Raw genomic sequence first — 20709 nt, 5'->3', positions numbered from 1 at the left:
CACAGGAGGGTGGCACCTGTGTCGCTGAAAGGAACGTCCTGCAGGCGGAGCCCCGTGTCGGAGGCCCGGAGACGGAGGATGCTCGGGTCCGTGGCCTGGTCAACGGCCATCTGTGCATAGTCAAGGCCTAGGTGGACCGCTCCAATCACTGCCCTAGAGAGGCAGTCAGCTACCTGGTTAGACTTACCAGCGACGTGCTGGATGTCGGTAGTGAATTCCGAAATGTAGGAGAGTTGTCGCTGCTGGCGAGCGGACCATGGCTCGGCCGTCTTGGACATGGCAAACGTGAGGGGCTTGTGGTCCACGTACGCAGTAAACTCGCGGCCCTCTAGCAGGAAACGGAAATGCCGGACAGCGAGCCAGAGACCGAGGAGTTCCCTGTCAAAAGTACTATACTTGCGCTCTCGGGGTGTAAGCTGGCGACTGAAAAAGGCCAAAGGCTGCCAAGCCCCCCCCACCCACTGTTCGTGAACCGCACCAACAGCATAGTCCGATGCATCCGTGGTTATGGAAATAGGCGCTGTAGGTGAAGGATGCGCTAGCAGGGTAGCCTGGGAGAGCGCAGCTTTAGTCTCGGTGAACGCACGGTCCCGCTCTGCTGTCCAGTCGACCGCCTGGTTGGGGGACATGCCTTTCAGCGCCTCGTACAGTGGCCGGATGATAAAGGCGGCTCGGGGAATGAAGCGGTGGTAGAATGTCACCATCCCGATGAACTCCCTGAGCGCACGAGCTGTTTGGGGGCGCGGAAAGGCCGCCACCGCTTCCACCTTTGAGGGCAGGGGGACTGCCCCGTCCCCAGTGATGCGATGCCCGAGGAAATCAATGGCTGTCAGCCCGAACCGGCACTTCGCCGGGTTGACGATCAGCCCATGCTGGCTGAGGCGTGTGAAGAGGGCGTGAAGATGGGACAGGTGTTCTTCCTTGGAGGCGCTGGCGATGAGTATGTCGTCCAAATAGACGAAGAGGAAAGGAAGGCCACGGAGCACTGAATCCATCAGCCGCTGAAAGGACTGGGCCGCGTTTTTGAGTCCAAATGGCATTCGTAGGAATTCAAATAGGCCGAATGGGGTAGTCACCGCTGTCTTGGGGATGTCTGAGGGGTGCACGGGAACTTGATGATAACCACGGACCAGGTCGACTTTTGAGAAGACGCATTTGCCAGACAGGTTTGCAGAAAAGTCCTGGATATGCGGGACAGGATAGCGGTCGGGCGTGGTGGCGTCATTTAGTCGGCGGTAGTCCCCGCATGGGCGCCAACCTCCATCAGGCTTAGCGACGATGTGGAGTGGGGACGCCCACGGGCTGTCAGAGCGGCGGATGATCCCCATGCGTTCCAGGTGCTCGAACTCAGACTTGGCAATGGCGAGTTTGGCGGGGTCGAGACGCCTGGCTCTGGCGTAGACCGGGGGCCCCTTCGTAGCAATGTGATGCTCCACCCCATGCTTAGCGGTGGGTGCAGAGAAGGTAGGCTGGGTGAGGTCAGGGAACTCAGCGAGGAGGCGGGTGAACTTGTCTGCCTCTGAGAGAGAGTTGGCTAGACCTGCATAGGCCGCTTCCCTCCGCGTACATGCGAAGGAGGAGAAGGTTAAGGCATCGACCAGACGGCTGTTCTGAATGTCCACTAGCAAACCGTAAGCGCACAAAAAATCAGCTCCGAGGAGGGGAAGCGTTACATTGGCCATGACGAACTCCCACGTGAAACGTTGTCCACCAAAACACAGTTCTACAGACCGCACGCCGTAGGTGTGGATAGGGCTGCCGTCAGCCGTCGCCAACTGGGGGCCCCGCTCCCCGCCCATGATGTCGACGTCAGTAGCAGGGAGCACGCTTCTCTGTGCGCCCGTGTCACAAAGAAATCGCCGACCGGAGATGGTGTCGAGGATGAAGAGTAGCCTGCTCGTATCGCCAACACTCATGGCCACTACTGAGTGTTGGCCCTCTCGTTTCCCGTCGGCCTGTAGTTGCAGGGGGAACGGCACCGTTTAGCTTTCACACCAAATCGAGCGTGGTACATACAGAGTCCAGAGGGCTTGTAGCGGTCTGATGCTGTGGCGCCACCGTCGGGCCACGCCCGCGATGTCGGCGGGGGGCCAGTGAAGGTAGGAGCCAGCACCCCGGCATGGGAGGAACGTTGTGTAGCGACGAAGAATCGGTCAGCCTCCTTTGCCAGCTCACGGGGATCAGTGATGGTGGAGTTAGCGAGCGCAGTCTGGACGTGGGGCGGCATGTTGCGCAGAAACAGCTCCATAAACAGGAAACATGGCTTTTCTTGACCCAGTAGGTTTAACATCCTGCTCATTAGCTCCGATGGTTTGCCATCTCCCAAGCCCTGAATTGCGAAGAGGCGACGTGCTCTCTCCGTTGTTGACAGTTCAAAAGTTTCAAGGAGGAGATGTTTAAGTGCGGCGTATTTACCATCGGCCGGTGGGTTGTTGATGAAACCGCTTATCCTGGAAGCCGTAGCGCACCCCAGCGCTGCCAATACGTAGTAGTACCTGGTCTCGTCTGCTGTTATGTCTCTGAGCGCGAACTGTGCCTCAGCCTGCGCGAACCATGTAGCCGCGGAAGACTCCCAAAACTCCGGCAGTTTAATTGCAACGGCGTTCGTAGCCATAATGTGTGTGGTTTCAGAAAACTTATCCGAAAACCGACGTCGGGGTCACCAGTGTAGAGCCGAAGGAACGGAGAAGACCGTAGGTTCACACTTTAGCCGTGTAGGCAACTTTCTTTAATCCACGGTAAATCAGAGAGCAACCAAACCACAGCTCGACTGAGCGGAGGTGGCAAGAATAATCAGAAAACTGGCTGGACAACCATAACTTAACCCTGCGTTAACCTGCCAGGGCAACCATGACTTAACCCTTAGTTCCTGGGTTGAATTCTGTCCCCAATACGTGTCCACCACAGAGGGAACATAAATTTCACTGTACAAAACAATTACACTGAAATAAATTGTACATGAACACGTTTCCATATTACAGCAGACAACGTAAAGTAGCTAGCGTTGCTAGACAGATCTTGAATATGAAACGAGGCGAAATAGCCATTTACCTTATTCCGCAGACCAAGGGTGTTAAAAGAAAAGGAAATCCGCTGTTTTCTTCGTGAAAGAAGGTAAGTAAAAACATTTACACATGCAATAAACTTAGGTAAGTATCTTTTTCAAAAACATAAAGGAAAAGTTTGTCTTTTCTTTTTAGGTTCGTTACTTGACATTGTAGCATCTCCTAGCCTTCACATGACGCCAAACTCTGACTCAATGACACACTTCCGCTCTACAGGATCAACAACAAGGAAAAGATCGCCACGTGGACATCACTGGTAAGTACATGAAATAAGTCAATGTATATGTAAGGTAGTAATGTAAATCCGCCACAGGGTGGCACTGTTACGCTGTATGTTCCCCTGGGAATGCCGCAAATGGCGATGTTTGTCCCTCTTGCAACACCGTACCCCTAAGTCTTGTCCCGGGCAAAAGGCTACGTTGATCACACGGTTTTTTGTTTGTCTGCCGGAAGCTGTGAGTATGATGAGGCCAGCGGCCAGCTGATTGATGAGAGGTGAAGTGTAAGCGAGTGCCAGTAAAGTGTCCAGGTCTCAGCCACGATCCCACGCCTCCGCCTCCTTCCTTTTCCACGCAAACATCATACTACAACAAACACAACGCAGAGTCCCAGGGCGTGTAGGGAGACGACGGCCGAACGCAAAGTGCGGGTTACATCATGGTGCCGTGACCCGGATCGTGGTGCTTCGAGATCCAAGGAGATACAGAGACTCGCGTCCTCGCCTTTGCTGCTGCATTGAACTGCGTTACCTTCAGTGACTGGACAGTGTGGTGGACTGAACTACTGTCATCGGCGTTGCAGCATTGGCAAGATACTCACCTCTTCAAATATCCTTTAAAGACTGTTGAAAGCTTGCTATATCCATTTGAGGACTTTTTATGATATTTCGATAAACTTAACTGTTATTTGAGTTGTGTAAAAGTGTGTTATGTGAGATCCTGCTATAGGAACACTGTGTTTAACATTAAGCTGATATATATCATTCATAATTTTTTGGTTTTGGTTAAGGGTTGTGTATTGACCATCTGATTTTGACTCAAGTTTAATGTGAGTTTTGAGTTGATAGTGATTATTGTTTTTTGATATATTTACTGGAAAAAAGGGGAGATTTTGCATACACAGCTAAACTTATTCTGTGAACACAGTGAATCATTAATAGTCATCTGTTTTGACACCAACAGTTACACCAGTCATAGTGATTTAGAAAAAAATATATCAAAATGTTCAGTGACTATGCAGATTATCAGTCAAAGCAAGAAGGTGCCTCTGCTGCCACACCGGGTTCCCAACTGCCCCCGATACCCACAGCCAGCCACAACTGTGACACTCCAGCCCAGACACAACCCCACCTTTCAAGCAAGGGCGTAACAACCACCAGTGCTGCAAATCAACAGCAATCAGTGAGGCCAAAGCTTAACAACTACTTCACTAGCCCCACCACCACCCAACAGCTGATCCTCCCTCAAGACCACCACAGCAGTCAGCAGCCCCCATACCCAGGACTAAGTGCACCACTCACTCCACCACCCCCAATACTGTCACCTTACCCTATTCACTACTCCACTCCAGCTCATGCACCCACCTTGCCAGCCTCTAGAGCTCCAATGCAAGCACCCTCACTATGTTTTGACAGCAGCCCAGCTGCCAAACCAATCCACCAAAACAGCAGGCCAGACTACAGCCTGCCCAGTGCATCCCTTCCAGCTGTACAGATATTAGTGGAACCTAATCCCCCGGCCCAAGCCAGTGTGAACCAGCACACACACCCTTTGCCCATTCACAGCCTCTCGTGCCCCACCTCCACGGAAATGCAAACTGTACAGCGGCCGACCATGACTCACCCAGACACCCCTCCTTACCAAAGCCCTGCTGCCGAGCCTAAACCCCAGGTCTACACTGGTCCTGCATATAATCCCCCTGTGCCCCAGGCCCTCATGCCAAGCTTTCAAATGCCACCAATGATGAACATTATGAGCTACCTCTCTTCTACTGGCCAGACCCTTCAAAGTTTGCAGCATGGATCAATCCCCCAGCTGCATATGTCACAGCCTGCTGCCCTCTACCCCCAAGAGGTGACCACCCCACTAGCAGTGCAACATGTAGACCCTAACCACACAGCCCCTGCCTCAGACCCTCGAGCTGTCATGTACCACAACACACTCCCACAACACCCATCCACCACCCCGCACATGCACCCACGTCCGTATGAGCCCCCAATGAATGCTGCCGCCAGAGCCGCAGCAAACACAACCCTTCCACCAGCTGCATATGGTGGGTTCATGCAAACTCATCAGGTAAAAAATGTCCAAATCTTCACTGGCAATCCAGACAGCAAAATACTTGTAGAAGACTGGGTTCGTGATATGCAGTACCTTCTGGAGGCAATCGAGCTCCCCACACACCTCCGCTTTTCGACTGTTGTGCGACACCTGAGCGGTGAGGCCAGGAAGCTAGTCCTGAACCTACCCCCCCCACGACCAGACTCCAGAGAAGGCGTATGAGGAGCTCAGGGCTGAATACAGCGACACACAAGGCTCACTTGATCCACTAGCCGACTTCTATGAGCGCAGCCAGAGGTCCGGAGAGTCTGCCTGCTCTTATGCTATTGCTCTGGAGGCAACACTGAGAGCGGTAGAGGAAAGTCAGAGAGGGGGCAGGCAATTTCCTGATCGTGATAGTAAACTCACTCGACAGTTTCTAAGAGGGCTTATGGATGAGATGGTGTATGCAAGGATCGCACCAATGAAGCCCAGGCTTTGGAGTTTCCGGGAGCTGCAAGCAGAGCTTAGAAACCTTGCAAAAGAGACTCAGAAGTTCCAGTCACAACACAAGACAAAGAAAGCGCTCACCCAGGTGTAGGTCACATCAGAATGTGATACCAATATGAGGTCAGAGAGGTCAAAACACCCTTCAGAGTGGACAGAGCTTAAAGATATGGTCAAGAAATTAGCTCTTAGCCAAGAAGAACAGGTGACCAAGTTGGCTCACCTTGAGTTGAGAATTGCTGCACCTACCCCTGCACCAGCCCCTGCACCCCCACTAAGGCCCCAACCATCTCCCAGAACAGTTACTCAGGGCTCCAGTGTTGTTTGCTACCGGTGTGGGAAGCAAGGGCATATAGCCCGAGTATGTCGAGCGGTGCTCCCAGATCCCAGTCTGCCCTGGACTCACCGACCCCAGCCTGCGACCTCCGCAGAGAGCACCACGCCCCACTCAACGCAGCATTTAAACGCCTAGAGCCTGTGGTAACTGGGGCAACCATGGGCAAGCAGCAAGACCCCCCACTGCAGGTGAGCGATACTGATGATGGAGTAGAGGACATTCCTATTGTGGGTCCCAGGAATGAGGGTGAGGTGGAAGTCAATGGATTAAAGTGCAGGGCTCTTATCGATTCCGGCTCTCAGGTAACCAGTATTACTCACGGATACTGGTGCAACCACCCTGACCTCCATGGACAGAAACTACGGCCCTCTAAAATACCCATAGCAGGTGCAGCAGGTCAGGATGTGCCTTACTCTGGTGTCCTGCGTATTAAGTTGAAAGTGCTGGGGAAAGAGTTCCAGAGAGTGCCGGCTTTTGTTGTCCCTGACTCCGAGTATCGCTCCTCCGTCCCACTGCTTGTGGGAACTAATGTCGTCCGTGCCTCCAGGAGGCACCTCCAAGCAACCTATGGGGAGCAATATCTTCAGCGGGTGAAGGAAAGCCATCCAGAGTGGTACACAGCTTTACTGGAAACTGGCGACACTGAATATACAGGAGCAGACGACATGGTGGGCCCTGCTGTGTACACTGGCCGTAAAATACGCATCCCGGGAGGGAAAGAGATGGACTTAATGTGCAAAATCAAAACTGGCCCACAAAGAAAGACATACACAGCGCTAATTGAAGGCCACGCCTCCATTCGGCTTCCTCAGGACCTTATGGTCGCCAAAGTTCTTGCAGATGTGAAGAAAGGCTGTGCTCCTGTCAGAGTGATGAACCTGTCCCAACAAACTGTCACAATCAAACCACACACACAGCTGGCCAGCGCCTTCCTGGTGGACAGTGTTGTGGATTTTTCAGCCACGGAACAGGGTTGTCATCAAAATGAGGAGAACAAAGAGACATACCGGTGTCTGCACCAAGTTGTGAGCAGTGGTGGGGTGGACATAAGTGAGGCAGCAGTGGAGAATGAGCGCCAGCGCGCCCTCCTAAAAGAGCTTGTGGAGAGGAATATGGGGGTGTTCTCACAGCACTCAATGGACTACGGCCACACAAAAACAGTGCAGCACGAAATCCCCCTGGTCGACTCAAAGCCCTTTCGACTCCCGTACCGCAAGATTCCCCCTTCACAGTGGCAGGATGTGAGGAAGTTGCTGACAGAAATGGAAACAGCAGGTGTTATCAGGCCTAGTAAGAGTCCATATGCTTCGCCAGTAGTGATTGTTACCAAGAAAGACGGATCACTAAGATTATGCATCGATTACCGAAGGCTTAACGCCTGCAGCACAAGAGATGCATTTCCACTGCCCAGAATAGAGGAGGCCCTGGAGGCTCTGGGTCAAGCAAAGTATTTCTCAACACTTGATCTCACATCTGGATACTGGCAGGTAGAGGTGGCGGAGCAGGACAGACACAAAACAGCATTCAGTACTCCCATGGGGCTGTTTGAAGCCAACAGAATGCCTTTCGGCCTTCAAAACGCTCCGTCCACCTTCCAGAGACTCATGACCTGCTGCTTTGGCGATCTGAACTTCACCCATCTCCTGATCTACCTTGATGATCTGATCATATTCTCTAAAACCTTTGATGAGCATCTGGAGAGGCTGCAGCTGGTGTTCGATCGACTGAAGGAGCATGGCTTGAAGTTGAAGCCTTCCAAATGTCAGCTTGTGAGAAAGGAGGTGCACTACTTGGGTCACCTGGTGTCTGCGGAGGGCATCAGGACAGACCCAGAGAAGATCAGCAGAGTCAAGGACTGGGCGAGGCCCACGAATCGTAAAGAGGTGCTTCAGTTCCTGGGATTCACCGGATATTACAGGCGGTTTGTGTGCAGTTACTCTACCTTGGCCGCGCCCCTGTACCGCCTTACCGCTGGTGACCCTAGAAAGAAACGGAGAGGGGGGAAGAAGAGGTTAGTGCCTGACCCGCCCTTTGTCTGGACTGATGAGTGTGAGGAGGCTTTTCAGTCACTGAGAGAAAGATTGACAACTGCTCCAGTGTTAGGCTATCCAGACTACAGCCTACCCTTTCTGCTCCAGACTGACGCCTCGGGGGAGGGGCTTGGTGCTGTATTAGCCCAAGTTCAGGACGGAGTCGAGAGAGTCATAGCTTATGGCAGCAGAGGCTTGAGCCCAGCAGAGACGAGGTATCCTGCACACAAACTAGAGTTCCTCGCTCTGAAATGGGCAGTGACCGACAAGTTCTATGACCATCTATATGGGCGCAAGTTCTCAGTCCAGACAGACAATAACCCCCTCAAGTATGTCATGTCGTCTGCAAAATTGGATGCTACAGGTCAGCGGTGGGTGTCTCGGCTGTCAGCATTTGATTTTGATGTGCAGTATCGAAGGGGACAGAATAATGCGAACGCTGATGCCCTCTCCCGGCTGTCTAACCAGGAGGTCACCCAAGTCCTGCAAACCTGCCCTCAGCTTGTATCAGCCAAAGTACAAAGGTGTGTAGAGGAACAATCTCCCCAACAACTGGAAAGCTCCGCTTCAGAGGGACCTGAGCATCAAGAACCTCTGTCACACACGCTCGGTGAATCCTATCAAGATGTGGGGATGGACTCTCTACCTGCATTGACAAAACAGGAGATTCGTGCAGGGCAAAAAGAGGATGCTGTAATCGGTCCCGTTTTGCACTTTAAAAGTGTGAACCAAAAACCGAGCCGCAGCGAGAGGATTGGTGGTGGCAGGCAGGTTTGCCTTCTCTTAAAAGAGTGGCGGAGGTTATTAGTAAGGGATGGAATAATGTATCGTCAGGTCCAAGACTGTCAAAGGGGAGTAGTAGAGCAGCTGGTACTACCAGAGAGATTTCACACATCCGTCAAGACTGCACTTCATGATGACTCAGGGCATTTAGGGTTTGAGAGAACGCTGCAGATGATAAGGGAGAGATTTTACTGGCCTAAGATGTTCCAGGAAATCAAGGCTTGGTGTGAGCAGTGTGAAAGGTGCTGCCTCAGAAAGACTCCGACTGCAGGCCTCAGGGCTCCCCTGGTCAGTATTCACAGCAGCGCTCCTATGGAACTTGTGTGTGTAGACTTTCTGACTCTGGAGAAATCAAAGGGAGGCATAGAAAATGTGCTTATTGTCACTGACCACTTCTCCCGGTACGCCCAGGCCTATCCCACTAAAGACCAAAAAGCCTGTACAGTGGCGAAGGTACTGTGGAAGAACTTTTTCTGTCGGTTTGGATTCCCAGCAAAACTACATGCAGACCAGGGGCGTAATTTTGAAAGCGCTGTGGTGAAAGAGCTGTGTAAGTGTACTGGTGTCACTAAGACACACACAACCCCCTATCACCCCCAGGGTAACGGCACCACCGAAAGGTTCAACCGGACTCTCATGGACATGCTGGGGACACTAGAGCCTCACCTGAAACCCCACTGGCATGAGTATGTGGATGCAATGACACATGCGTATAACTGCACCAAACATGACTCTACTGGGTACACACCGTATTACCTAATGTTTGGTAGACATCCACGACTCCCAGTCGACCTGATTTTTGGGCTTTCTACCACCAAAGAGCCATGTGAGTATAGTGAATATGTCCAGACACTGCATGACTGTCTGTCGGAAGCTTATACTCAGGCTAACCAGGCCTCACGACATGCAAAAGAGCAGCAGAAAAGGTACTATGATCAAAAGGCAAAGAGTCAAGGTTTCAGCCCAGGGGACAGAGTCTTGGTCAAAATATGTCATGTGGAGGGACGGCAGAAACTGGGAGACAGATGGGAGTCACGCCCATACATTGTGGTGAAGAAACAACCCAGTATACCTGTGTATGTGGTCCGAACAGAGGATGGTGAAAAAGAGAGAGTGGTTCACCGCAACCTTCTTACACAGTGTATGTTTCTTCTGGTGGAGCGGGCTGGTGCAGCAACAAGTGCAGGAGTTGAGTCTGACATGGGGGACTGGGAGGTGGATGGCATGGAGGTAATGGGGGAGGAAGCCGAAAAAGTGAGTCAAGGGGGGGAAGAGGACTTAAATGTCAGTGACACCAACGCACTTGATGGCCCCAGCCTGAGGAGGAACCCACAGAGAACTCGACGTCCCCCAAAGAAACTGTCTTACGAGTCACAGGTGGTGAGATCAAAAGAGGAACAGCAGAAGATAGAGAGGGGCTGGACATTGTGGCAGAGGGCCATAGCAGAGAGAGTAGCAAGGCACGTATAATCCACGAAAAAAAAAAACAAGTTTTATTAATGGTTTATTTACTTTGATTGCATTTACACATCTACATTTCATATGCAACTCATGGTATTAATACGTCACTTTCAGTGTGATCTGTTTTAATGTTTATGCTCATAAGTGTTATTTGTTTTGTTTTGTTTGGTCTGATGGCTGGGACGCCATCAATTAAAGAAGGGGTAGATGTAAGGTAGTAATGTAAATCCGCCACAGGGTGGCACTGTTACGCTGTATGTTCCCCTGGGAATGCCGCAAATGGCGATGTTTGTCCCTCTTGCAACACCGTACCCCTAAGTCTTGTCCCGGGCAAAAGGCTACGTTGATCACACGGTTTTTTGTTTGTCTGCCGGAAGCTGTGAGTATGATGAGGCCAGCGGCCAGCTGATTGATGAGAGGTGAAGTGTAAGCGAGTGCCAGTAAAGTGTCCAGGTCTCAGCCACGATCCCACGCCTCCGCCTCCTTCCTTTTCCACGCAAACATCATACTATAACAAACACAACGCAGAGTCCCAGGGCGTGTAGGGAGACGACGGCCGAACGCAAAGTGCGGGTTACATATATATTGAGCCAACAGCTTGCGAACAGGTAAATCAATAACAGGTAAGTGATAATGTCAAACCACCTTAAATGCAAATCTGTCTATTAAATATAAATATGGCACCAATAAATAGCAGATCAATAGTTGCCATTTACATAGACAACGAAATGAAAACGCATATACTGGCACACTCCGCTACAGTAGGTGGCGGTATGCACCATTAAAGGTGGTTGCAATCTACTAAAAATCTAAAGAAGATAAGATTCGGCTCGGTTCTTATAGTTGCCATTGCTAGCTTGCTTGACGTAATCCCCTGCAGCAAGATGATGTCCCTTACCTCACGATCGGGGGCTTTCTCTCCGTATATGCGAGCGACAGCTTTTGCAGTTGCGGGACCTCTCAAAGCGCTTGTTCCCGGGGTAGTTGTAAAGGGTGAGAAACACTTGATGGATCCAATCAAACAGTTCTTATGTCGTGAGTCGCTGAATGGTCAATGCCCGAGGACGGGGCCTGCTGTAACAGTTGCCATAAATGGTAAGTCGATTATTGGTAGATAGCCTTAGGTCAGTAAAGTAGCCCGGCTCAGGAGCACATTATTCTTGTCTCATGCCAGGGACGTGGGGAGTTAACCTTGTGAACAACGTGTTGCGTTAATTTGCAGGCACACGTAACGTGCCCTCTGCTATATGTGACCTAGGTCAATGATAGCTAAGCTAGTTGCCTTTGTAAGCAGCTGGCAAACGAAATAATAAGGGACCAGGCAGGCCAGATGTATTGACACACGAGGTCTTCAAAGTAGTTTGTTCGAGGTGCAATAACGCGAATGCTGTTTGTTCATGTCTGATGACTTCGGGTATGTGTCGTTAGTGACTGAGCCAAGGACGTACTGTGAAGCCTATACCGACGTAGCTAGTTAGCAGTTAGCCTCGTGTACAGCCAGATTGGTTGTAACATGGATGGTATTTTGCTTTCTGGGGTAAAGGTAAAAAAAGAATAGGGTATTTTACACCCTTTAGTAGTAAGGATTTTTGAAAAATGATATTGCCCTGTGATGGCCTGGCGGCCTGTCCAGGGTGTCTCCCCGCCTGCCGCCCAATGACTGCTGGGATAGGCTCCAGCATCCCCGCGACCCAGAGAGCAGGATAAGCGGTTTGGATAATGGATGGATGGATGGATTTCAAATTCAGCAGACATATTTGAATCACACACCTATTGTGATGTGCATAGAAATGCACTAAAAATGTGTGTAGCTTGTGTGTAATTGCCAAAGATAATCTGAATCAATAAAGGGGAAATCATATGTCAGTGGTATCGCTGCCTATTGCGATGTAGTCTGAGATAATTGTTTTTATAAAACTCCCTGTGCAGAATTCAAACCACCAGAAGGTGACTCCCTACCAGTCGTTTTATGTGTAAATGGAGAAAAATGTTCTTTTGTTATTGTGCTTCAAAGTATTGGATGAACATTGTCTCAGTATGTGGGATGACCAGGGGACAAAGGGCCAAAATGTTTTGTAGTACGACATAAAAATGCCAGCAGTCATTTTGCATCTGTCCTTAGTCCCTGAAGTACTTTGCTGGATACTGTCACCAAAACTAACCAGTGAAAACAGATATCGGTTGGTCCGTTTGATTCGCAGTGCAAAATTCAAGTAATATTTTCACAAGTTGGTGCTGACCAAAGAATCGTACTACAGGTGTGAACACAGCCTTACTGTATTGTATCCATTGTCTTCAGGGCATTTTGCGTAGTTGATTTAAGTCTGCTAGCAGTTAAGGGTAGGGTTGTGTAACAAAGGCCATGAGAACATGCATGTTATGGACTCTGAAACAACTGGGGAGGCTGTGCTAATTCTTGGAGGGAATTGGTTGTTGTACATTCGGTAGTACTGCATTTTATCCCCTATCATAGCAATTGGGCGGGGAGGGGGGCACAGCAGCAAATCTTGAATACCTGTTCACTAAACCCCTCATCTACAGTGAAATTTAAAAATGAAAGTTTTCATTTTTGATAAAAATTAAAACACGTGCAACAAACGTTCATGTTACTGTACTGTAAAATTACAGGGTGGGGATTTTCAAACAAATTATCTTGTTAAATTTTCAAGCAAGTTATCTGTAACTATCTGATTGTTTATGGGGTGTTTGTTTATTTTGTCCACAGAAAGCGACTTTGTATCATTATGAATCCATTTAGGAGAGTTGCAGCACTGTTGACAGTGAGATGTCATGCACTGTTTGGGTGTTCACTGGGCTGGGTTGAATGTCTCACTCTGTAGTGATTGCAACATGTATATTTCAAATCTCTGCAGATTTGTTGTAAGGAGTTGAAAGCTGACTCATTGCAGGATAAGATTAGTCACATTTTCATACTATGTGCATTTTTGAAGAACGTTAATGTTGGGCAAAAACCACAGATCACGATGGTTCCAAAGAGTGGAAATGGATGCTGTGGCGACCCCTAACGGGAGCAGTTGAAAGTAGTGGTAGAGGTAGTAGATGATGGTTCCAAAGATGTTGCTGAAATTCAGTGGGTTGTAGGCATAAACAATGGCTATTGACTTTATCCCCCATGCCATTTAATTGAACATTCTGTTTCCATCACCCTTTTATTGCATCTCTTGGATACACTAACGTTTCACTTCAAGCATATGTAAATTGTAATATTCAGGATTTTTTTTTAATTGAAATTTGGCATTTTCAGTCAGCATGTCTTATTTACAGCTTAAGGGACAGATAGCTTCATTGGACAGATGGCTTTTATTTATGAGCACTATGTTATGGCATGTTGGCATTAAGTTTTTATTTTCATGTAACTACATAAGAAGACACAATAGATTTGCATCAAAAGCTTCAGTGTAGAATGGCGAGGCTTACAAAAGAGTCCTTTTAGATTTACATGAATAATGGAAATAGTATGGTTGAGAACTGATAGCAACACAGTTGTTCAGGGAGCTTACTGGTGTTCAGACCAATCAGGAACTGAGACCCAGTTAGTGCCTGTTCCCCATATTCAGGTAGTGCCTGTTCCCCATACCCAGTTAGTGCCTGTTCCCCATACTCAGTGCCTGTTCCCTGTACTCAGTTAGTGCCTGTTCCCCATACTCAGCCTCAGTACTTTGGAGGTGACAACAAGGTAGAATGAAGATGAATATGGTATAAGACTGCTACTGGATTGAGGCTGCAGCTCCTTGAATGAGAACATTCACAGACATGCTCCTTGAATGAGAAGTTGAACCAGGAAGTAGCTCAGCAATGCAATCGGCCATTGACGCAATCGGCCAACATTTAGAGTAATAAGTTTTAGCTGCACTATCGCTTTCACTTCCTTGAAGTGATACTGACATAAAAATCTGAAAATTCCTATTGATAGGCTATGTTCCGAGTTGGAATGTGACCATGGAGAAATTCAGTGGCCAAAATAGCGCATCTGCGGCCACCCGAGAGATCTGTGATTGAATGTAGATGGTGTTCAATAACTAATTGTGCCGGTGGGTACGTAGACACCAGTCAATTTGCATAGAGGGTGTGTCCATAGCGAGATGTTATAAAACCATGGTGAAGCCGTTCTTTTACCCCCTCCTGCTAGCTCCTTTGCTAGAGTTTGTGCTATTTTGCTAAGACTTTATTATTGATCTTGCTACCATGTATTGCTATCTATCTGTATAGCTATCATACGATAGCTATACAGATATGTCTGTCTATCTATTTATTTATCTAATTATCTGTCATCTAACAGTTGTATCACCGAATCCTCCTCCTCGAAACTGTAATCCTCGCAGAGGATCTCCCTCTCGCTATCCAACATTTTTTGTAAATAACAAGTGACGAGCGGTACTGAGCCCCACCCACCCAGGAAGACAGTAGCCAATAGCTTTGAATTCATAAAACCACACCTATTTTCGGTTATGATTCAAACTCCCAATGTTAAAAAATGTGTTCAGAAAGGGCATGTCATTCTCTCTTTAAACATAGTTGTGAATAAGTGGGTTAAACTGGACTTGTTGAACTATATCTTCAGCTCATGTTCCATTGCCCCATAAGACACTGTTGTAAAGCTGTGTCCAGCCCTGCTCTTGCATCCAAATTACCTCCACCACAATGAGGCCAGTAAGTAAAATAATATAACAAATATGCATCATGGCAAAAACTACGTAAACAAGACCCAGGTTGTAAAAAGAACAGAATTGTCCTTTAAGAAATGTATAAACAAACCACTCTAATACCTTTGCATTAATCCAGAATGAACTTTTTAAGGCTTGTTTTTTTCTAACTTTTCTCAAAGTCAAATGTCATACATGGACATTTTCTGCATTCTTGCTGATAATTGGTCTTTTTTTTTGTCTACAGCCTGTGCTGGAGTCCGCTATGCCCACACTGATATAAAAGTTCCTGACTTCTCTGACTACAGGCGGTCCGAGGTTCTTGATCCCAACAAGTCCTCCCAGGAGAGCAGTGAAGCCAGAAGGGCCTTCTCTTACCTGCTCACCGGTGCCACAACTGTGGTGGCTGTTTATTCTGCCAAGACTGTGGTCACTCAGTTTGTTTCCTCCATGAGTGCCTCAGCTGATGTGTTGGCTCTGTCAAAGATTGAAATCAAGCTTGGTGACATCCCTGAGGGCAAGAATATGACCTTCAAGTGGAGAGGAAAACCCTTATTTGTTCGTCACCGCACAGATAAGGAGATTGCTGCCGAAGCTGCTGTGAACATTGTTGAGCTACGTGACCCCCAGCATGATGCAGACCGTGTGATTAATCCTAGCTGGGTCATTGTCCTTGGTGTGTGCACCCATCTGGGTTGTGTGCCTATTGCCAATGCTGGTGACTTTGGAGGCTATTACTGCCCCTGCCATGGCTCCCACTATGATGCCTCGGGCCGCATCAGGAAAGGTCCAGCCCCACTCAATTTGGAGGTGCCCTACTACGAGTTCCCAGATGATGATACAGTGATTGTAGGGTAAATAATAGAAAGCGGACTGGGCTCTCATTATAGACATAGTTACGTATTTTTCAAAAGCATTGCAGTGCTGACTTTGTATTTTAGAAGATCCAATAGTTCAACAATGCTTTTGAAGAAAATGCTGGCTTTGTAAGTTCAGATGCAACAACATATGTGATTCTGTAACTTATGGTCCCTCTAATTAACGTCAACAAATTCTTGAAATGTCATCAATAAATGATTTTAATTAATGTATATTTTATGTGATCACTAGCGCTCATTCTGTTATTTATGAATCAAATGCTCAAATTTTATTTTTTGCTCTATTAAACAATATTCTAAATGTCACCAGTATGAATGCTTGTTTGACACAGTGATTAATCCAGTACTGAGAGATGTGGTGATGGTCACAGAAAGGTGAATCAGTTCATCTGGACATAATGTTTATTGAGAGAAATGTTTCATTTTCATGTAAATCAGAATACTTTATTCGTCCCTGCAGGGAAGTGACCTCTTCAGTCTCAACTGACTGCAGGTGTCCCCACCCTTCTAAACAATAGTGGCATAACAGTTTCATATGCAAATCAGTTTCATATGCAAATATGGGCGTGATCATTAACTAGAGTTACAATGGCCATGTGTACTGTTCACAGAGAATTGGGGAATAGTTGCAATCACAGCATTGCAAGATGGTGACGGATGTACTCTTAGCCCCCCCTCGGTTCAGGGATTGTCGTTCCGTCTTCACATAGATGGCCTCTTTGACTCCCCGTTCAAACCGGCGTTCCTCCCTATCAAGGATGTGCACGTAAAGAGTGGCCACTGGCCTGACGTGTTAGCTCTCCTGTGTTGTGCTGTCCTCTTGGCCAGCGTCTGTTTAGTTCCCCAAATGTACAGGTTACGGCAATCCCCCTGGCACTTAACAGCGTACACTATATTGCTTTGTTTGTGCCGGGGGACCCGATCCTTGGGGTGGATCAACTTCTGGCGCATCCTGTTTTGGGTTTGAAAGCAAATGAGATGTGATGTTTGTTCCCCAATCTTCTGTGAATACTACATATGGCCATTGTAACTCTAGTTAATGGTTATGGTAATTTGCATATAAAACTGATCGTTGGTTTGGGTCGTTATGCCACTATTGTTTACAAGCGTGGGGATACCTGCAGTCAGTTTAGTCTGAAGAGGTCACTTAGATGAGTGATGAAACGTTTCTGTCAATAAACGTGTCCAGATGAACAGATTCAACGTTTTTTGATTTTCTTTGCTGGATTATTGAGCATGCATAAAGACTCTGTGTTGCACTTCTTTTTTTCTTTTCTTTTTTTGCCAATGGGAGTTTTCTATACAACGTCGGTGACACTGAGCATATTCCCAAGGCAAACCTCTGTCGGGCAGTTAGAAATTTGCCTCTTGCACTGAAACATTTACTTCTACATTTTTTTTGGTGTTCCCATGTCACAGACCCACAAGACTCTTCAAAGAAGAATTCCACATGCGTCCGAGTAGCGTAGCGCTCTGTTCCGTTGCCTACCAGGACTGGAATCGCCGGTTCGAATCCCCGTGTTACCTCCAGCTTGGTCAGGCGGCCCAACAGACACAATTGGCCGTGTCTGCGGGTGGGAAGACGGAAGTGGGTATGTGTCCTGGTCGCTGCACTAGCGCCTCCTCTGGTCGGTCGAGGCGCCTGTGCGGGGGGGGGGGGGTTAACAGCATGATCCTCCCATGCGCTATGTCCCCCTGGTGAAACTCCTCAGTGTCTGGTGAAAAGAAGCGGCTTTACATGTATCAGAGGAGGCATGTGGTCTGCAGCCCTCCCCGGATCGGCAGAGGGGGTGGAGCAGCGACCGGGACGGCTCGGAAGAGTGGGGAAATTGGCTGGGTAAACTTGGGGAGAAAAAAAAGGGGAGGGGGGGGTGACTCCACATAATTGCACGTCTAAGCAATAATTTATTGAGTATGAAGCTTTGAGACTTGAAGCCCTAATTAAGTTAATTTGATATATTTTGTTTCCAGGTGTGATTGGCTGCATAGATGGCACTTATAGTCCTATTACAGCTCCTTCAGTAAATGAAGGAGATTATGTGAATAGGAAGTCTTTCCACGGCATTAATATGCAGGTAGACCAAAATAGTAGCCTTTACCATTCTAAATGAAAGACGCTTCACAATACAGCTGCAGTGGCTAATTACTGTTCTGAACCGTGAAGATCATTTGTGATGCAGCCCACATCGTCAGCAATGTGGAGGCAAAGTGGCCTGGGTCTGTCCATGACTCGCAAATGTTTTGTGAGCGTACACTGAGTGCTAGATTTATATTATATAGCTACTAGAAGAACCCCGCTAAAATGTAGCGGTTTGGTTATCCACCCGTCTAAATCTCCCTCCTCTTCATCCTGCCAGCTAACCGCCTTCCCCCTACCCCTAAACCCCCCCCCACTCCAACTCCCTCCCCCCAAATGCTCAGAATCATCTGAAATGCCGAGAAAGGTGGTTTTTAGCCATTTTTAGAAAATGCATATTTTGCATAATTATTATAATTATTTTAATTTTCTGCTATTTTTCTGGTCCTCTCTGGAACAATACCTACCTTCTCCCAAAAAATTTAGGATCATAAGTGCATGTTTGCAAAAATGCATATATTTTGCATAATGCTCAAACATTTCCAAGTCCCAGAAAAAAAACGTTACATACGTAGGTGAAAAAATCAAAGATGCTCAGAATCATCTGAAATGCCGAGAAAAGTGGTTTTTAGCCATTTTTAGAAAAATGCATATTTTGCATATGTATGCATAATTATGCATAATTTTAATTTTCTGGGATTTTTCCCTTACTCTCTGGAACAATACCTACCACCTCCAAAAAGAGTTAGGATCATAAGTGCTTTAGTTTTCGGTCCCGCTATCTACACTAACACCACACACACACTCATTCCGAAAATATATGAGAAGATATCCTATTATAATCAATATTTTGTTTCCTGTTGCAACTGCAAAGTGTATCCTAGTATAGGAGGATACAGTTCTTATCCTCATATAGGAGAGTTCGATGATTACCTGCTTGGTGACAGAGGGTTCCCCTACCAGCCCTATTTGCTGACCCTTTACCCTGATCCTGAGACCGGCCCACAGAAACGTTATAACTTGGCTCACTGCAGGACACAAGCCAGGGTAGAGATGACCACTGGGATGCTCAAGGCCCGGTTCGTAGGCTCAGGGCCACCCCAGAAAAGGGCGTGTTACATTATTGTGGCATGTGCGTGAAACGACCGTGGATGAGTAGACTCGCTAGCCCTTGGCTAACTGGTTGGACCGTTTAGTCGACTGGTTAACGTAGTCGCCCGTGGTGCGGGAGACCCGGGTTCGTCCCGGTTGCGGCGGTTCCCGGCCGCCCCCCGAATTCGCTACATGAGATTCTCCACACATAGCCACAACTGTCCAATGTCCAACTCAACCAGTAAACGATCCTGACTACCCCGAGATGGAAGAGCACGAGATGGAGGTGCAGTCAGACACAATATGCTACCATAATTTCTGATTCACCCATCATCTCCCCAGTGTCAAATAAGGATAAAATGCCTTTCTTTTTATGAAGCTTTCTTTATTTCCTGCAAGTACTAATTTAGTACAGTACTTTTTCTTAATGTTCAAACAAGTAAAATCATCCACCTGTGGACACCTCTCCCACCTTTAACTGATGTATTTTGCATCTGCAGCCATGTGTAGTCCATTTCTAAATTAGATTTTTCTTTTTTTTTCTCTAAATACACCTTGTACAGCTGAGTCACAAGGAGCTTTAGGAACACAAGATTGACATAGAATTTTATAGTACTTTATAGTGCATATCGCCAGACACAGAAGCAATTTTTCAGAACAGGCCATCTCTCTCATGAACACTTAAAAGCATGGTGCAGTAATACACACTTATTATGTGAATATGACACTTTGTAAACAGCCGCCTCTGGTCAAGATGTCTGACCTACATATCTACGATGTGCACTTCCTCTTTAAACAGGATGTGCAATACTTTTTGGTTACATTTATTGCCATTACTGTTGTGGTTGTAACATAGGTATATAGTATGTAACCGTGAGGTGGATGGTAGGTGAATATATAGTGTATACTTCTGGTACATAAGATAATAAAAGTGTGCTATAGTGGAGTATATAGCATTGTATATGGACATGATGGGTTGTGGAGTTGTGATATAGTGTATGGGCAATATAGTATATATGGGCATAAGTTGTTGATTATTCAACCATAACAAAATTATATATATATATATATATATATATATATATATATATATATATATATATATATATATATATATATATATATATATATATATATATATATACAGTGCTGCTTGAAATTTGTGAACCCTCCAGACAGGGTCACTGTTTTTGTAAAAAACATTAAAATAAGCTTATTACACATACATCCAAATCCCAATTTGTAAAGCACACCTTCCAAATAATGGACACACACACAAAAAGCGATATATTTTCATTATTTAATTCAACAAAGGTAGTTTATTTCACAAAAACTGAAAATTTAACATGTGCAAAAGTATGTGAACCCTTGTATTAGTAGCTTGTGGCTCCTCCTTTTGCAGCCATTACTTCAACCAAACGTCTTCTGTAACCACTCTCTCACATCTGCTTATGGGGATTTTTGCCCACTCCTCCTTGCAGAACTCAGCCAGTTGAGAGAGGTTGGAGGGACATCTGGTATGTGCCAACTTCTTCATTTCAATTGGATTAAGGTCTG

General features: G+C 47.2%; 1 protein-coding gene across 1 annotated transcript; it reads left to right on the top strand.

Annotated features, from left to right (window-relative positions):
• The first annotated feature begins 11276 nt into the window (after window positions 1-11276).
• Window positions 11277-16284, top strand: LOC130111671 (cytochrome b-c1 complex subunit Rieske, mitochondrial). The gene is made up of 2 exons (XM_056278928.1): window positions 11277-11536; window positions 15353-16284. The coding sequence occupies exons 1-2, from the start codon at window positions 11326-11328 to the stop codon at window positions 15961-15963; spliced, it is 822 nt and encodes a 273-aa protein (XP_056134903.1). The 5' UTR covers window positions 11277-11325; the 3' UTR covers window positions 15964-16284.
• Window positions 16285-20709: the final 4425 nt, after the last annotated feature.

Source organism: Lampris incognitus, chromosome 4, assembly GCF_029633865.1.
Source record: "Lampris incognitus isolate fLamInc1 chromosome 4, fLamInc1.hap2, whole genome shotgun sequence".
Lineage (NCBI taxonomy): Eukaryota > Metazoa > Chordata > Actinopteri > Lampriformes > Lampridae > Lampris > Lampris incognitus.
Note: the sequence above shows the minus strand (reverse complement) of the source record. Positions and strands in the feature narration are given on the sequence as shown.

Excerpts from the sequence above, each read along its gene's own strand:
- LOC130111671 (XM_056278928.1), top strand. The coding sequence starts at position 11,326 with ATGATGTCCCTTACCTCACGATCGGGGGCTTTCTCTCCGTATATGCGA. Across the intron at positions 11,537-15,352 it reads TGTAACAGTTGCCATAAATG|CCTGTGCTGGAGTCCGCTAT; the intron begins GTAAGTCGATTA and ends TTTTGTCTACAG.